The sequence below is a fragment of the Anguilla anguilla genome, chromosome 1 (assembly GCF_013347855.1).
Source record: "Anguilla anguilla isolate fAngAng1 chromosome 1, fAngAng1.pri, whole genome shotgun sequence".
Lineage (NCBI taxonomy): Eukaryota > Metazoa > Chordata > Actinopteri > Anguilliformes > Anguillidae > Anguilla > Anguilla anguilla.
Window position 1 is genome coordinate 71,964,885 of NC_049201.1, and position 19,516 is coordinate 71,984,400.

Sequence of the window (19,516 nt, forward strand, 5' to 3'; positions counted from 1 at the left end):
AGAACCGATTGGCGTAGTTGCAGAGAATAGGTTTGAATATTTACTCTGCAGCGGTGGTTCTCAAACTGGGTCATGGTTTGAGGTGTGTTGCGAGGTGACACGTGGGAAACAACTTCCTGATGCATTTTGCTTTGGCCTTCACACCAGTCAAATGAATAACTGCGCTTGTGTGACGTGTGAGCAGCAGTTTTAATGAAGATATTTTAGAAGTTTCAGATCCATTTTTTATATCTATACACACACACACCTGCATTTTTAGGGCTGGCTCACAGAAATTGTATGTGCTTAAGTGGGTCATACTGGGTTTTAGTTTGGGGTCTCATGAAAGGCATGACCAAGTATTTATGCAATGACTAAATAAAAAATGTTATTTTTTAAAATGAAGTTTAAATCCTAGAGTAATTTCATGCTGGCCCCTGGTCTACTATATACGTCCAATGACGTATCGAACCAAGTCTGCATACGAAGCTCTTGCGTGTCCTTGAAATAGACTGGGCAATAATGGGATTCCTGGGAGAGTTGCACAACAAACACCACTGCTAACCCAGATAAACCTCAATGTTCATCTCACTTGTGTAAAAAGAAAAGCGTCTGGATGATCCCCAAGCCTTTGGGGTTAACGTCCTATAGACGGATGAGTCAAATGTGGAACTTTTTGGACAACAGCGGTCCTGTTATGTCAGGAGTAACGCAAATGCAGTGTTTCTCAGTAAGAACATCATACCAACAGTAAAACATTGTGGGGGTAGTGTGATGGTGTGGGGATGCTTTGCTGCCTTGGAACCTGGATGACTTTTCATTATTGAAGGAACCATGAATTCTGCTGCGTACCAGAGCATTCTTAAGGAGGATGTCCAGTCCTCTTTCCGTGAGCTAAAGTGTAATTGGGTTATGCAGCAAGACAATGATCCAAAACACAAACGCAAGTCTACATCTGAATGGCTGGAAATAAACTAAAATAAAGTTTTGAAGTGGCCTAGTCAAAACCTTGACTTCAGCCCAATAGAGATGCTGTGGCAGGACCGGAACTGAGCAGGTAATGCTCAAAAACCTGCCAATTTGTCTGAATTAAAGCAGTTTTTGCAAAGAATAGCGGGCTAAAATCCGTCCACAGCAATTTGAAAGACTGATATCAAATTATATGAAGTGTTTGGTTGCAGTTATTGCTGCTAAGATGGTGCGACCACTTAGGGTTAAGGGACAATTACATTTCACATGGATGATTAATGTTTTGTTAAATAAACCTGTCTTGTGTTTACTCCAGTTCCTTTGTCTAATGCCACATTTTGTCGGAAACCATTCCGGGTGACACACATGCAATAAATTTACAACCAGCAAATATATTTTTCTTTCTATTTAATCTGTATTTTGAGAACCGTTCCTTTCATTCGGTCCGTCTCTTCAGTTTTTTGTTCTTACTCTTTCCTGTCTTCACCGTGTTACATGGTGACCGCGATCACGTCATCTCTGCGAAATTTCTTAAGAATTCGTCATTGCTAAAAACATTTAAGCTCGCATTGTTAGTTCTCTGGGCAAGTGAGTGCGCATCTGTGTGTATTCAGCAGGGAAGTCCAAGATGGATGATTGTAAGACTTGTGTGTGTGTGTGCATGTTTACACAAATGGTGATCTCAGGGAGAGGCTAATTTATTTCCTTGTGGCAGATAACTGGTTGATTCTTGGTCGTTAGCTCCGCCCTGTATTTGGACAGTGAGGTGAGTTTTTGGCTTCACTTGCTCTGTCACAGCTTGGCCAGACAGGACCACTACCCCTCTCCGTTCCCCTCACCCTGCCCACTGCACCCCTCTTCTAAACTGTGCCACACTATTTGGTTGCATTGATGGTTTTACCACCCGTTTAAGAGGTTGGTCAAATCTTTTGCACGCCTTTTCATTTTCCAACAAAACTGCGGTGCATTTTTAAAAAATTGTTTTGCACGAACAAGCATCCGTTCTACCTCTCAGTTTTCCTTACCCATTTCCCTTCTTCCTTGCATACATCCCTCTTGCATTCTCATTTTCTCCTTCCACCCACTCGCTCTCCCTCATCCACTCTCGCTCACCCCTGCTCAGATCTCACTCCCCCACTCCTCCCTCCATCACCCTCTCCTCCCTCTATCGCCTGCTCTGCGCTGACATTTTATTGCAGTGTAGTTTCATTCCCGCTCCATCTTTTGTTGCTAATCTCTTTCCTCTCTCCTCTCGCCCACTCTGCCTCCCACTCCCTCTTTCGTTCTCCATCTCTTAAATGACAGAGAGTGCCATGAAGGCCAATTATTTGCTCTCCTGTCTTTGTGAGCTAGTTATGTAAAATCACACCTTGCTGGCTTTTGAAAAGTTTGACGGCTGAAGCTTCAATCTACTTGTCTTTTCAAGACACTGAGAGGCAATAAAATGTAAGTGCTAGGGGGGTTAAAAAAGATCCGAAATTTCTGGGGATCAAGAGAAATACTGGATGGGTGAACATTGCTGATGGGGGTTTTCTGTTCCTAAAGCTTGTTTTTGTTTTCAGATTGCTGTACTGCATTGAGAAGTGAAGTGTTTGTTGGGTTTTTTTTATTTTTTTAAGGCTAAGTGGTATCTGAGTAACTCGAAAGAGTCAAAGAACATGACTGTAAATATGTAAATGTCTTTGTGCATAACATTTGCACTGCGTTTTTATGAGCCCAGCAATATGTCCTCGCAGCATGTAGCACATCGTTGCCGGTCCTAAGTGTTTGTGTTGGGGGGGGGGGGGGTGCGCACTGTTGGTCCAGCAGGGAGGCCGCGGGGGGCCAGAGAGCAGATGGCTCTGACAGACTGTATCCCGCTGAGGCAGGAGAAGGGGATGAGTCTGCGACACACGCTGCCAGAAGGAGAGAATAAAAAAAATAAAAAAAGATGGAGAGAGAAGTGAGAGACACGGAAGGGTTAGCTCGAGTCACGGTGAGGTCTTTCGGTTCCCACTCTTTGGCCTGCTGGCGAGTTCCAGTCAGGATCGCCTCGGGTCTCCCCCTGCTGCCCCCCACGAGGGCCTCCCAGACAGTTTTGTCATGAAGAAGGATTGCTGGGAAATTTGGGGGGGGAAGAGGAAGGATGATGGAGAGTGAAGCATTGGAGATGAATACGAGAGAACCTTGCCACCCCACCCCACCCTCCCCAACCAGCATTATTGTCTTGGCAAAAGTTCGCCCTCGAACCGCAATGTTTTCTTGAGTGACATCATGCCACTCATGGGGGTGCAAGCAATGCGACAACCTGTAATTCTAGGTTGCTGTGGCAACTCAAGACACTTCCTCCACAGCTGTGACATCCCAGTGACAGGATATAAATGAGAGTCGGGGGGTGGTTTAGGTGCGTTATGGCGCATTAGAGCAGTAAATTCCCGACTGGGCTGCACTTGACGCAGATACAATAACATCGACGCAGAGTTGAGTACATGCGAGCTAGACCAGAGACAACATTACATTTACAGGATCACTGAAGCAGCGAGAGAGGGAGGGCGGGAGAGCGAGAGATGCTTTCAGAAGGTGCCAAAAAGTGAGAGAGGTAGAAGAGAGAGAGAGAAAGGGAGAGATGGAACACAGTCTATGAACGACACAGTACAGCGGTCGCATACATCAAGCTTCAGGGGAAGACCTACGGAGAAAGGTGGGTAATTTTACCTTTGCTTCTATAGGCACAGGTTTAATGACCATAAAAAAAAGTTTTATGATTAACTTTGGTTTGTAGTGCATGGATTTCAATTTCCATCTTTGCTAAATAGTACCAATATGAGTTTCACGCAGTAAATGTGTTCTACAGAAAAGCATTGGTAGTGCACTATAATAAGTGTTTAACATCACTCGTACTGTGAAATGTGTCAGAGAGTTTTATGTCTCACAGGAAATGCGCTAAATTTTGCGACTCTTTGTGTTTGAATTTGAAGCACAACAAAAGGGGAGAGGTTCCCATTCGTCCAGGTCTCCTTCCTGCAATGATGTGCAAGGCTCTGATCTTTGCCGTGCTGCTCCTAGCAGTTCCCCTGGAACGTGCAGACAGTCGAGCCCTCAGGACCCCCGTGGATGCCATACAGGTATGCAGAGAGACAGGGTGCAGGAGAGGGAGACTCTAACTTAGGAGTCCAATGTGCGGTACAATTCTCAAATCAAATGTGTCGTTTCTTGCGCTTGGCACATCGACAGCAGGTGTCACTTCTCACGTTTGACTTATTTGATTGGATTATACTGTTTTAAGTAATCAACTTTTGTACATATACCATATAATTTAATAGGTTTTTTTTTTTTTTTTTTTTTTAATAATAATGCTTTTAGTGGAAACTATTGTAAATATATTGTTTTGTTGCTTTTTTCACCCTTACCAACATTTAGTTTGTCGAACAGTTTTTGGAACACTACAATGACCTCTTGAACATTGATGACCTTGAGAATCAGACGGGAGATCAACTGGAGAGTCCACAACCGTTGGGCTCGGGGCTAAAGGTTGCAGAGTACCCCAAGTGGATCGACATTCCTTCGCAGAACGACAACACTTGGTTCCGCCTCCTGAGGGGGGCTTTGGCCAATCGGAAAAGGGCTTTACCGGACAGAGCGAAGCGGGGTTGGAACCGGGGTTGCTTTGGCCTCAAACTTGACCGCATTGGCTCGCTGAGCGGTCTCGGATGTTAGTGGTTGACTGTGGTCAGTGCTGATCTTCAGGAGCGAAACTGGAACTACAACCAACATGATGAAGTGCAGTGAAGGTCCCCCCAATGAATATTGCTTTTCATTCAAACCATACTGGGAAGAATGCAGACTTACTGTACTGCTGGTGCAATTATCGTAGTCCATGGTTAAAAACAGAGTCTGATATGTGTTATTAACTTAAAAGTTAGTAATAATACCAACCTACCAACTGTTGCTAATGCTTTGTAGAATTGTTCAAACTAGTTGTTCTTTCCAGTTGTGGAGTTGTAATATTTAACCTGAGTGATGTGTATTTTTAAATTATTGTTTGTGTGTAGACTATTATTTGTCTTATGTTTGCTTTCAAATATTTGGAGTATTATGTCTTTCAGAGTTACTGTATATTATTAATATTTGTGATGAATTTTGTTTAATTGTTCTACATAAGTGTAAATTAAATTGCATGTTTGATGGACTGTAAATTAACATTTTTTAAATGTCAGTTATTTAATTGCAGTAAGATTTGTTATTTCCTTTTGTTTACATTCCATGTAGCATGAACAAGTCTTATTTTAAAATCATAGACCGAGTTAATCACTGGTGCCTTGATTTATATGTAGGCAGTTATAGTATTCATGTGTTGGTACAGCTTTCATTTCAAATGTGCAAATTTACTTCTTCAGCCTGGTCATAGGTATGGAGAAATCATAGTTTGCACCCCTTTTGAAAACCCATTGTGGCCATTATAACCTGCATTTCTGCTAATAAATTTAAATCGAGGAAAATCTAACTTTGTAATGCATAAAATAAACATCCTGTTACGTTGTTATAAATATGTATCTTTTGTTGAGCCAAGCAAATCCAATTAAAATGGCATGTACAAGTCAGTAAGCATTCCTGGTTTACTTGTGTCTTAAACAAAATCTTATATTCCCATTTTAAAAATGACCCACCCCCTCACCCAAAAAATCGATATCCTTTCTTTCACAAGCTAAACATGCCAATAATTTGGAGCCTCCTGTGTCAGAATTGAATTTCAAATTGAATTTAGAATTAAGCTTTAAAATTAAGCTGTAAAACAGATTTCCACTTTACCCAAGAAAAATAGTTACAGGATAAATCCAAGGAGGTCCAGTCTTATCCGAAAAGGGCCATTGTGGGTGCAGGTTTATGTTTTCTTAGACACCCGATTTTACTCATCCATGTCTTGACTGAAGACCATACGTTCATCCATCTATCTATTATCTATACCTGCTTATCCTGGGAAGGGTTGCGGAGGGTGCTGGGGGCTATCCCACTGTGCATTGGGCGAGAGGCACCCCAGACAGGCCGCCAATATATCGCAGGGCACACAAAATTCACTCACCATTCACTCACACATTCATACTTATGGGCAATTTAGAGTCCCCAATTAGCCTACCTGCATGTCTTTGGACTGTGGGAGGAAACAGGAGCACCCGGAGCGACAAGGGAAGAACATGCAAACTCCACACAGAAAGGCCCAGGCCAGGATTTGAACCCAGGTTGTTCTTGCTGTGAGCCGGCCCAACCCAATAAACAAAGTAAACATTTGTTTAGGGCCCGGAGATTGGTTCGGGGCCCCCTCCCTCCAAGATATATATAAATATATATTTTTTAAATAAATAATTGTGTTCCCTAAGACAATGGCTTTTTCATTGATCTAAATATATTTCTATTGGTGCCAAATCTTATTGGCTGGGGCTTGGGGGGTGGTTTTCGACCGAAACAGAGGGCCCCATATATACATTTTGTTTGGGGCCCCCAAAAACCTTGGGCTGACCCTGGCTGTGAGGCAGCAGTGCTAACCACCTGCACACACACCAGCCCTTTTCGGGTAAAATTGGACACCCCTGGATTGATCCCCAAAATTAAGTTGAAGAAAGTTTTTTTTTAAATGTGACCACAAGGTGTCAGTATTTTACTATTAATCCTCAATGAACTCTTGTTGCTGGAGGAGGACTGTTACTCATCTCCAGTGCATTTGACGGTCACTTGCACAGCGTAGGCTTGCACACTGTTACCAGCGTGCTTTTGGATTTCCCCCCTCCGCCCTTCCCCCTCCGCCACGGTAACTTAATAAATTAAGTTAATTGAAGAGTCTAAATTGCCCATAGGCATGAATGTGAGAATGAATGGTGCATGTGCCCTACAACCTGTCCAAGGTGTTTTCTTGCAGGTTAGATACTGGATGGATAATTAATTTGTGTAAATATCCAAGATTTATCTACATAGGTAGGGTGTGTTATTGTTAGTAATCAGTTTATTAATTTATTATCACTATGACACAAGGATGCTTACAATCTTTTTTTAGATCCAAAAAGGTACACCAAAATGTCTATCAGTATGTGATAGGATTATATCAGTCAACAAAGATAGAAATTACCATGATATTTAATATTATGTTGAATTTCAATGTCGATGTGGCAGGGATGGGGAGAGGGTTGATACAGTTCTCTTGTGCTTTACAGTATGCACAGCACAGGCTTTAAATAACCCACCCATGAACCTACCTGACTCACAAGCTGATCTTTATTAATCAAAAATAAAAGTGTTTTATAAGTGAACCGTTTCCGTGACTGACATTTCAGACTGCAGCATGGGTGGGAACAGGTCACGAAAAAGGTCTCGCAAGTTGCATCTATTTTTAGTTTGACTTTTACCTCACATGAACTTCAGTGCTATGCACTGAAAAGATGGGGTGGTGAGAGGAGGGTGTCCGTAACTTGGTCAGGATATCTGAGGTTACCATAGCATTTAAATGAGAAATTATGCCACACATAATGATGGCTGGTGCAAGAAGTCTGAATGAGTACAAGATTATAACTTGAATTCAATTTGCAAGAATGGAAATTCATGTATGGTAGACACGGTTTTTGCTTTCACGTTTGCTTTTTCCACACTTTAGACCAGATGATTCAATAATGTTTAGTTGGTAAAAGGTTGATTATTATGGTATTGAAACTATGACAGGAAATCTAAACAATCAAATACATAAACAATCAAATACAATGCAGCTCAAAGGAATATCTTGAGATTAGTACAGTCAGTCATTAAGCATGGTTTAAGTCTGAGTATTTGTACAACACAGCTCTTTGGAGAGTTTTCTTAGACCCTGTCTTCTTGTAAAAAGACCCTTGGATTAGCTAACCAAAGGTACTACCTGGGTATCCTGGACTAGACCTGGGTTTGCGACTTAAAGAGAACAATTGAGACAGGAGGGTAATGTAGTATATTACAATACATTCATTCCACTCATCCAACCCGCTTTTTACAATGGTTCAGTTTCAAACCTATGAGATATATACCTTTTTGTGACATTTCAAGGTTGGAAAAATAGCTTCCTCTAGCCAGCACGGTTTCGCAGGAGATGGATCACACAGGCCAGAAACAGATTTCTAGACCCGGATGTACCTGCATGTACATCTTCAAAAACTACGCGTGCGCAATCGAAATATAGTGAGGCCTACGGTGCCCGACCATTTCTTAGGCGAGAGCGGGGTGGTTATAAGGTGAAAGCACTGGGTCATGTTCTTTGCAGTAAATGTCACGCCCAGGAAGAAAGAGATCTGATCCCTCTCCTGCTTCTGGCTCAATCACTTTTGAGAAGGTCAGCCATACAGCTGTATCTCTCCCTCTTAACTTGCTATCTAAGGACTTTTTATATCTGTCATTACCTCACAATCCCCTCCTGCCAACCCCCCACCACCCCACACCTTTGTCTTACATAATAAGTAAAGTTACAGTAACCTACATCAGAAGTGGTGGCATTCAGTAAATCTCAGACAGACACAATGCACAGGTAGAGGCTATTCATGGTTCTATTCAGTCAATAAACATGCACAACTACAGGAACTCAGAAGTAAAGTTACTACTACACTTATACCATTTAACAGAAGTATGGTTTCCCAGTCCGTACTTTGGGGACTTCCAGGTTACATTCACACTGTCCTTGCACATTTGATTATGAAATCGTAAACATAACATGCAATATGGGAAGGACAAAGGAATATATGCTAATCATTATCATAGGTCTTCAGTCCTGGTCCAGGAGAGCCAGGGAGTCTGTTGGTTTTTGTTTTCAGCTTAAAATCAGCAACCGATTCAGACCCAAGAAATCAGGGTTAAACTGCTTTCACTGATCGATTGCTCTGCAAGTGCTTAGCAACACTTAGCAACGCAGACTCTGCGGCACTCCAGGACCATGCAGAAGTGACTACTGAACAATATGAATAATGTATATGGCTTCATTTTTCTACATTAATTTTTTATTTTAGAAAATTTCAAAGAATATCCTCCAACCTGGAAAGTAATTTTCAGAGCATTGGAGCGATTTTTCATTTACATGTTTACATTCAGTGAGGTTTATTGCACACAGCAGGTAACGGTAAAGACTGGAGATATAAAGCGCTCTCCTGCTGTGTTTCATATAGCGATGGACGATGGAAGTCCATGCACATATTTTTTTTCACGTACTCTTTGTATTTTATCGGGGGGAAACTAAATAAAAGATTCTTAAATACAGTTCGTTTACCTGTGCATTAGCAATAAACGCAAAACTTGTCGAATTCATGGTCCCGTTAGTCACTGACCTAGCCGTTTGCAGGGCTGCCATCGTGCGTACAACACCTGCAAGCAAAATGCCAGAATTACACGAGGGCTGGATTCTGTTACTGTCGATTAGACTGGGCAGTCAGAAACTGCACGAATCTTCTTCAGTAGGCTACACTACATAATTGGCAGACGGGCAACATTATGCGTATCACCACGATTCATGTTATCCATAGGACAGAGATTAAAAAGAGTCTCTCCCCCTTTTTACCCTAACCTCACTTATAATATGAACTTTGAAAGGTCAATCAAAACTTCGCATTTGCTTATGTATCAAGGTGCTGCTTTTAAACGTGCAACATAAGAGTTTAATTTAGGAAATATCCGAACTTCAAATTTCAGTAACTTTGACGACCTTGACATTCTAGAGGGGCGGACCAACACGTGGGTTAAGGAGAGGGGGTGTGGCCTTCACGAGGTGATACAATAAATTCCCAATGCAACTTCGCTTGACCCAGCTCACACATTTGAGTTCTGGAACAGACGTGCAGAGGCTACTCACAAACGGTAACGCTTGCTAACAGCCCTTGCTTATATGCAGTTTTTCCAAGCTGTAGCTGAATATTAGTCAACATACTTGCACTGAATTGATCTGTTTGCTATATCTTTGTCATTCATATAAGCTGAATTCTTCTGAACCTTAAAATTGGTATCATATATTATTTAGATTACAAACGTTCATCACGTTCAACAGTAGTTTAGTTTGTTGCAATTAAATGCGATTTAGCCTACATTCTCTGCTTGCTCATTCGGATTGATTGCACCATTGTCTAATGCTGGTCCGCCGATTGTTAGCAGACCTTCTATCCTGCTAAACTATGACGTAATTTAACTTGCTGTCCAAAACGACTAAATAAATCCAGTGCGAATGTCCTGCAATGTGTACCTCCGCTGATTTCGCTTTTGAATGAGGACAGCGGTTGTCTTCTGAATGCTTGTAGATTGATAGGTCAGGTTCAGTTTGCTGGTCCTTGATGTTTCCAAATCTAGAAAAGGGCTATCTTTGCGAAATAAGTGTTGATTTGTTCCTAACTGGTATTGATTGTCCTTGTGCAGACCATGTAGCCTATTGACCATATAAGCACATGCAGGTGGTACACAACTTCTTTTAATTTTGTCTTCCCATTGGCAGCCCATGTGCAGAATCTTATCAGGAGTTCCATATAGCTTGTTGATGACTTATTAACAGAAGCATGTGTGTTTGTATAGATTGAAGTCTTTCATCTCAGACATTGCACTTATCTCTGAGATTATCAGTTCAGTTATGTTCTGAGGCCTCTGTCTCCATTTGTATAAGTCTTAAGATTTATGTCTTCATTTTTTTTTTTCAGAGGACTGAACAAATTCAGGCAAAATGGTGAAAGTTGGAGTCAACGGGTAAGAGTCTTTCCTTTTAATTGTATAACTCGCTGTCCCAAAACCTTGCTTCCGAGTTAAGATGTGCTGTTTACCTTGTTCGCATTCAGTAGGAAGTTCAAAGGTTGCAAAGTGATAACCTTGGTGCAGAGTTGCACAATGCCCTCGATGCCTTCATTTCACACGTGGACTTGCTGTGTTTTGCCAGTGGTGTCCCCCTCTGCCTTCCAGCCTCCCTTTTTCCAGTGTCTTTAATTATAGTTTGGTTGTCATATCACTCCCCTGCCTCAGCTGTCACATTCCTCCCTCCTTCGCTCTAATTTTAGCCAGACAACCTTTCAGCACAAGTTCACACGTCTCTTGTGCAGACTGTGTTTGTCCACTAGCATTCTCTGCGCATAACCCATAGATCCTCAACTGACTTCAAGCATCCGTGAGGAAAGGAAACCGACACAGTTTTAAACCGTTTCTGAAAAAGCCGCTCGAGGACTTGTCCTGACGTGACCCGTGACCGCATACCATGGCGCCAAATGCCCTAGTGTACTCGCAGGGCTGTAGGCACGTCCGAAAATGAGCAACCCAGACGCTGACCAAGCTCACTAGAGTCAGGTGCATCTGGGTGCGCTGTTCTCATTGGGGAGGGCCGATGAGCAGGGCGGGGGTACCGGGGGCACCCGTGACGGTTTCACAAACTGTACGCACGTTGCCCACGCTCCACACGGTGGCCCTTAACTAGGACTTTGTTCTTGCTTCCCTTCGTTGCTAAAGTGTTTTTGCACTGGGCTCTTGTTTAGAGAAGGGGGGAGTGTGTAATTGCGCATAGCTGCTGAGCTGTGCGTCACCACTGTTCAAAGTTCTGCCTTGCACTCACCTGGCGCGATTACACTTATCTAGTCAGTAAATATTTTCCAGCTTGTTGAGTAACGCTCTTCTGCCAACATTAAAGTTGTTTAATTCACAGTTCACATGCACTTCATTGGACAGATGATTTGGTCTCTTGGCTTTATAGTATCTACTGTATAAGCCCCTCTAGACTAATATGGTAGATGATGCATATACTGGTCAGTTTCTGGCCTAGCTCCAACTTTTTTGGTATGATGGTATTTTGTATTTTATGTAATTTTTTAGAAATAAGGTCAGCTTGCTGCCATTAGGAAAAATAAAACAATCACTGGCTGCTCATTTAAAGAAAAAAAATAAAACCTTTTAGATTCAGAAAAAATAAGGTGCTCATTGAACAGGGCAGTGATATCTGGACACCAGCAAATAATGGTGGTACAGTGCAAAGACTATAAAACTGGGCTTACTCTAGTGACGTGGATGAGTGCCTTTAACTTAACTGAAGTAAGCCCAATTTTACGCCCTTTGTACTACTGTGCTGCTGTTCTGCGCTAGTCTCCAGAACTGCCTTCAGTTCTTAAAAGGTTGCCCCTGTGCAACTGAGCTTGGAGTAGCCTGAGAACTGCCCTTGATTCTACATTCCAGAGCGGATGGCATATACTTGACTGATATGTCTGTTAAGTTGGTAATTTTACAAACTGTGCCAATGACAGACAGTTCCCTTCTTAGGGCACACAATAAATATATGAGAATGACTGAGGGCCATGTTTGAGTGTGTCAAATACAAAATGAGTTCCTTATCTCTGCAATCGTACGTGTCCCTACTGCCAACTGAAGTTACTTCAGTGGTAATGATTTGTACTGAGGATGCAACACCCAGACCAGTCGTGTACCCAAGTGATGCCAGTCCCTTGCCTTTTGTTGTCATATTGCTCCATGTTGTTTGGGCACTTCGCCTGTGAGTGTGCATATTAGCATTCGGTGCACGGTGTTCTCGGGTAAATGTGACGACCCCACTGTCCGGTAAGGCTCCACGGCTAGTCTCCCACCAGCCTGTGTTCTGGTTAAACAATAACCCCCTGATAATCAAGCTGATCATTCATTGCACTGAAGGGACCGGCTTGTGTAGAAACGACGGCTAAACTTTATGCCCAAAAATAACTCGTATGGCCTTGTTCCAGCTAGGAGTCTGATTTCACTCTGATATTTTTACAACCCTTTCAACCTATGCAACTGTGGGTGAATCCAAAAAAAATGACCTGCAGTGACTTGCTGGTAAACTCTGTGACATTGAATGTGTCAGTGTTCACTGTAGTATCATGCATGAACTGTGAGTGGTAATGCAGAGCAGTCTATTCATACCAACCATCTATGGCATGGAACCATATAGCCTCTGCTTATTAGTGTCATGGTCCCTGTGGTATTCCATTTTATCAGCTGAGGAAGGCTGACCATGAAAGGCAATAGGCTGCTGGGTTGCTGTGACTGGCCCACTCATGCCCTCTACTGTCAGGAACAGGGAATTACAATATAGGCATCGCGACATCAAGTTAAGTTTTGTTAATACGTTTAAAGGGTGTCTTGCTGTATTTTTGACTGCTGGTCCTTTTTCACGAAGTTGAGTTGCATATCATAAAGTGGTGTTTTAACTTCGGCATTTTATCGTTCTCAGATTCGGGCGTATTGGTCGTCTTGTGACCCGCGCTGCTTTCCATTCCGGAAAGGTCCAGGTTGTGGCCATCAATGACCCCTTCATTGACCTGGACTACATGGTGAGAAGAGAGGATTGTTTAAAAATAAAAAATGGGGGATGATAGGGAGTAACACAGTAGAAGGGCCGTTCTGTACGTACAACTGGATTGATGAAGGCAGTGCTTCTGAACGTTACAGCTTTTGTAGGTTTGAACTGTCAGTCTCTCTTTGTTTTGGCATTTCACCCTTCCATCTCTTCTCTACACTCTCACCACCCATTCCATCCCCCCCCCACAAGGTGTACATGTTCAAGTATGACTCCACCCACGGACGTTTCCACGGTGAGGTGAAGGCCGAAGGCGGAAAGCTCCACATTGCTGGCCATGTTATCACAGTGTTCCACGAGTGAGTGCCTCCATCCTGCCAGTGTGAAGTTTCAGGATGGGTCATCCTGGTGCTCTGCGTCTCGTTTCTCACCTGCTCTTTGTCCCCCCCCCCCCCCCCCCCCCCCCCCCCCCCGGCTTGCAGGAGGGACCCCACCAACATCAAATGGGGCGAGGCTGGTGCCGACTACGTTGTGGAATCCACTGGTGTCTTCACCACCATCGAGAAGGCCTCTGTACGTGCCTGACCTTCATGCCTGGATTATCACTCCTGGCTACAGTGTATAACTGCTGCTTACTGTAGCTCCTTATTGGGGGTGGGGGTGTGGGGGGGTGTAATCTGGGTCACTTGAACACCATTCAAGTTTCCATTCAACTCTTCTCCCCCCCCCCCCCCCCCCCCCCCCCCCCAAAGTGCTGTGGTCATGGTGTGAATACAGGAATGCTTTATCAGATGCAAATTGTTGGCCGGTTTTGTTGTCAGCACATGCATACATGCACGTGTGTACACACTGCTGCCCTCTCCACATAGCTATGTTGCTGTGGTTTAGTTAGTCATATAGAGTTAACATGTTTTTAATAAGAATGCAGCTCAGCGTGCTTTACACAAGTTTAGATGTTTTAACTGTATATAAATGTCCATAAAATATAGCCGCTTGGCATTGAATATTTTTAAACGAAGACAGGCGGGTATAGGGACAGCACTGACTAACACACTGCCTCTCCACATTCTCCCAACGTAGACTCACCTGAAGGGAGGTGCCAAGAGGGTCATCATCTCCGCCCCCAGCGCTGACGCCCCCATGTTCGTGATGGGCGTCAACCACGAAAAATATGACAAATCCCTGAAGGTTGTCAGGTATGTCCCTGTCATCTCCTGTGTCCTTGTGGATGGCTTATCCTTGTGTGGGTGGAGGGGGGGCGTGGTGCAGTGTGGTGCGGTGCATGCGACAGAGCCCAGTCAGTCATCCATCCTTGCTGTGCCAGACCTTGGCTGGAAGCCCTGCAGGCCATTGGCAGGGCTGTCAGCAGCTCATCATTCAGACATCAGGAGCCTGCAGACACCAGCTGCACATGGAGCACTCCTCTGCAGCCACTGTGCAGCTGCGCATGGAGCATTCTCCTCTGCAGCAACTGTACCTGTGTCCCAACATGAAATCTCTTCTGGTGGTCTAATCCACACTTAAACCAGCACAAGTGCATTCAGCCAATTGGCTAATTTGGCCTGTGTAATTGGTGACCACGAAAACCTGAATGCACACGACCCCACGGGAATGAAATGGCCCACCCCTGGTGTAGAACGTGCTTATCTGTGCTCTCCTGAATCTGTGGAGGTTGCAATGATGGGCCTACAGATACAAATTGTGTGTTCCAAATGCGAAGAAGGGATGGGGAGGACCTGGTTAAATGGGTTACAAAAACTTAAATGGAGAAAACCTAGAATATTTTTTCTAAAAGAAATTGGTTATATTTTTTTTTTTCCTTTTTTTTTTTTTTCCCCCCTTTTCAAATATAAACTTCAACCCCCATAATGCACTCCTGACAGCTGAGTGGTAAGATTGTGATGTCACTTCTCTCCACAGCAATGCCTCCTGCACAACCAACTGCCTGGCTCCCCTGGCCAAGGTCGTCAATGACAAATTCGTAATTATTGAGGGACTCATGGTGAGGATCTTGTGTGATTTCAGTTACTTGTATCATTTGCATTTATATATAAAAAGGCTCTGGGATGTAAGGCTTAGTTCAGAAGTGCAGGACAGGAGACCTCCTCGGCCAACCTCCGCGTCTCCTTTCTGTTACCCTTAGAGCACAGTACACGCCATCACAGCTACCCAGAAGACGGTGGACGGGCCCTCTGGCAAGCTGTGGAGGGACGGCCGTGGCGCCAGCCAGAACATCATCCCCGCCTCCACTGGTGCCGCCAAGGCTGTGGGGAAGGTCATCCCCGAGCTTAACGGGTAAGTGCCGACGCTGCTGCTCCCTCCTGGGCATGGCAGTGCCACGCTAAAGTTACTGCTGCGTGCAGCCTTGCGTTGCAGTTCCTGTGGTGCTACCTCTTCAGCCGTTTAAGCCAACCCTTATACCAAAATTTTTTTTTTTTTTAAGTTATGTAGGATAAGTACAGAAATGCAATAGTAGGACTTGTAACACTGGATGGACTTATGAATGCAATAGTAGGAATTTATAACGGACAGCCCAGATTTTCATGCGTTTAAAGTTGTTAGTTAAACCAAAGTCCTGTATTTTTGAAACTCAAAGCTGGACGTTTATAGATTGCATACAAGTGAGGCTTCTGAAGCCTTAAATATAACCTTCCCTGTCTGCATGTCTAAAGATGATCACTGTCTGCTTTCACTTTCTCTTTCAGCAAGCTGACCGGTATGGCTTTCCGTGTCCCCACTCCCAACGTGTCTGTGGTTGACCTGACAGTCCGTCTGGAGAAACCCGTAAGTCTCTAACTCCCCTCTTTTGAATAAATGCTATACCTCTACAATTAATACCCAGAAGTGGTCTTTGACTGCGTCTCCTTCCCTCCTCCAATCCAGGCTAAGTATGATGACATCAAGAAGGTGATTAAGGAAGCGGCAGAAGGGCCCATGAAGGGCATTCTGGGATACACAGAACACCAGGTCAGTGCCGGACTCTAACGTTGATTCAAATTGATTCCAACTGACGCTGGTTAGCAGATTTATTTCATTATCAGAGTGTTAGGTGACACTGATTTAGAAATGAAGAAATTATGGTACTGATGATGTCAATCACTTAATATTCCTGGTTACCATCATCTGCCCTCTTGCTTTCACTCTTAGGTGGTATCCACCGACTTCAATGGAGACACCCACTCCTCCATCTTTGATGCTGGTGCTGGAATTGCACTGAATGACCACTTTGTGAAGCTTGTCTCATGGTATGTACCATTTAGATCAGTACAGATACTCTTCCCACGGTCTTCTGACTGATCCTGGCTTGCCGTATGCGCGGTGGCGGGGAAATTTCACTGATATTAAAAGATCTGCACTGTGGTTGACGCGTCTGAAAGTCCAGTCCAACAGTGCAGAACTTGTTTAGCTTCTCAGGGATTGTTCCGTTGACTGTTAAGTGAGTGTGAATGAAGTGCAGGTCAGGCTCTGAATAAGACGGCTGGTTGGCTCTCTGAACATCCTCCTGCTTTCATTTCACTTAACGACATGCCCTTTTTTGACAGGTACGACAACGAGTTCGGCTACAGCAACCGCGTCGTTGACCTGATGGTCCACATGGCCTCAAAGGAGTAGAGCCACCAGCTGATCCTGTGAGGAATTTCTCTCCTTGATTGGACTCTCCATCAGACTGCCTGTGAATGAATAAAAATTGAAGATGTGTTCATTTCTTTTGTACCAAAAAAGCCCTGTTCTGTTCGGTGTGAGGTAAAATTACATTAATTGTAATGAACAAAATTCAATTTTCAGTTTGATCCCCCCAAAAGAGGTTTAGACTGCATAGTTTGTCACCAAATAAAGTCCTCGGTTTGTGAGTAAATTGAATTTGGTTCTGTTTGTTTATGGATGGATGGTACTGGGTATACCGTTTCTGACTTGGTGAATGTTGGAAACTCAAACTCGTCCTGACCATTGAACGCAAGCTCAACGTGGATATTGAGAACGGAAGCCCACTATTTCATGTAAATTCCGTTAAACTTTGGAACTAATCTGAGCCATGCTTCCAGTATGACCAATGTTCAGAGGGTTTTCACTGAGAAACTGTTTGCAACCAGAAGTGCCTCATGAAAGACGGCAGACTCCAGACCTCACTTAGAACTGCTATTGGCTTACTGAACATTGTCTCCACAGTTTGAGAAACCTAGACTCCATGACAGCCAAGCTTGGCCGCAAAGGGGTTTCCTTGTGTTTGGCAGGTTTGTTGGGACTCAGTTGTGTCAATTGACTAATTAAATGGAGTAGACAAATTGTGTGGGTCAGTTGCAATGTGTATAGCTGGACTTAATACCTCACATTTAAACCCCTAGACCACAGAACTGCATTACAACAGGAAGAGCTGATCCATATTTCACAGACTTGAATCGCTGGTCTTGTTGTAATGCAATTCTGTGCTCCAGAGGTTTAAAGTCCAGCTAAGCATGCTGCAATTTGACCTGCTGTGTTTATTTATCAATTTGCTATATTGAGATCACCGCATGATTTCACAAAACTATAATTTTGAAATCAGTATGCAATATCTTTGTCCTTCAGCCCAGCCAAATATACTTTTTTTTTTTTTTTCCCCCCAGTGCAAAACATTACCCATATTTTGTTTGATTTGTTTTGATTTGTTCACATTTGGTTATTCTTCACCTTGCCACTCTCTCCACCCTGTTCTTTCCCTGCTAGATTTAGCATCCTTTTCTCTTTTTTTTCATGTTTCTTTTAGATCAATGTCCTTCCATAATATGACTTCATATTCCCATGTTATCTATTGCACCACTGCCACAAGCTCTCTCCACAGTTGAATCAGCCATTTTGTGTAGCTGTGGGTAATTGTGCACTACTAACAATCTGGCAGTGGCAGACCATTATATTCTGTGATGGACCTTTCTGAAATATGGCCGTCAGTGGTAGTGGTATTGACCTCCAAATGGAATGGGGGAGATGGTAGATAACCGTTGTTCATGCATACACTTAGCACTGTGTAATCATTGATGCTGAGAGAGGGATGATCTTTGGTAATTATAGCTGGTGCTATTTGAATGTAGGTCAGAGACTTCCCCAAATCCCCAAATTTATTATTTGAATGAGGATGAGGCCTGGGGAAGCAGACTTTTAGAGATGTTAATCCTGCAGGCATACATGAGATACTCAGACATGTATAGTTTTCAGACACAATCGCCATTGACATTGGAATCTCACAAATTTGAATCCACTCTCTGCGCTGTAACTTAGTCTTAGTATATTAATCCCTTTCTCGGTATGAAAGAGAATGAGGTCTGAGACTTTTGGTATGCACGCTGTACGAGCGTATATTTATTTTTAAAGATTCTTCCTCTCCGCATGTGCTGTTGGTGAGAGCTTAATCCCTAAACAAGTGACCTAGATCGATGTGCTAGAGAACTAAAAATAACTATGCATCTTCAATTTCAGTTACAGCCTCCTAGGGGTGCCATTTCTCGTCTATTCCAGGTGTGTAACCACTTGCCACAACAGAAACGCACGGCCCCCTCAGTGTGTCAAATTTGCTGCTGCTACTGCTACTACCAATGCTACTACTACTACTGCTGCTACTATTACTACTACTGCAACTACGTATAACTACTGCTACTACTACTACTACTACTACTACTACTACTACTACTTCTACTACTACTAAAATTAACTAAAATTCCTGTATTTGGTGGAATATGGACACCAGGTGGGATAGTCTATGGGACAGTGGAGGGAATGTACAGTATAAAAAGTGGATCAGGGTCTGCCTGCACATTCCTCTCCCTTTGAATATGCAGTTCTGCAGGTACGGACCTGTGCTTCAATATGTTCTGAATCATGACACATACAGGTATTACATTGAAATGATCTGATTCTTCAGATTTTTCCTTCACAAATCATTCATCATATCATCTTGTGGTATTTCAGGCTATGCTCAACAGGAGTTAACACTGAGCTGTACACAGTCAAGAAGCTTCAAACTACTCTACTCTACTCTCTTTTCCCACCCCCTTCTTCAGTTAATGCTGATATAACATTATGTCCTGTCCTTTCTTTCTTTCAAAATAAAGTCCTCTCTCAATGACAGTGTATATCTGCCAGATCTTGACTTTCTGCTTTGCAATCCCCACTGTCGTGATGTCCAGCCCACATGCGCAAGGGAAAAAGAGGGAAGAGTAAACAAGACATGGATGAATACAGAAAAAGAGTTATGTTAGACTAGAGTAGATGTGCAGTGTATTGATCAGTCAAATTTAGACTGGATTTCTGTGCCCTTGAGCAAGCAAAGCATGAAAAGCA

General features: G+C 43.3%; 2 protein-coding genes across 2 annotated transcripts; both read left to right on the top strand.

The window, feature by feature from the left end:
- The first annotated feature begins 3,313 nt into the window (after positions 1–3,313).
- On the top strand, positions 3,314–5,528 carry wu:fj39g12 (uncharacterized protein LOC563937 homolog). Its single transcript, XM_035411520.1, has 3 exons — positions 3,314–3,628; positions 3,906–4,052; positions 4,348–5,528. The coding sequence occupies exons 2-3, from the start codon at positions 3,954–3,956 to the stop codon at positions 4,642–4,644; spliced, it is 396 nt and encodes a 131-aa protein (XP_035267411.1). The 5' UTR covers positions 3,314–3,628; positions 3,906–3,953; the 3' UTR covers positions 4,645–5,528.
- Positions 5,529–9,680: 4,152 nt separating this feature from the next.
- gapdh (glyceraldehyde-3-phosphate dehydrogenase) lies at positions 9,681–17,065 on the top strand. The gene is made up of 12 exons (XM_035392337.1): positions 9,681–9,777; positions 10,602–10,647; positions 13,139–13,238; positions 13,457–13,563; positions 13,687–13,777; positions 14,285–14,400; positions 15,125–15,206; positions 15,348–15,499; positions 15,910–15,988; positions 16,088–16,171; positions 16,352–16,449; positions 16,747–17,065. The coding sequence occupies exons 2-12, from the start codon at positions 10,625–10,627 to the stop codon at positions 16,814–16,816; spliced, it is 1,002 nt and encodes a 333-aa protein (XP_035248228.1). The 5' UTR covers positions 9,681–9,777; positions 10,602–10,624; the 3' UTR covers positions 16,817–17,065.
- The last annotated feature ends 2,451 nt before the right edge of the window (positions 17,066–19,516 follow it).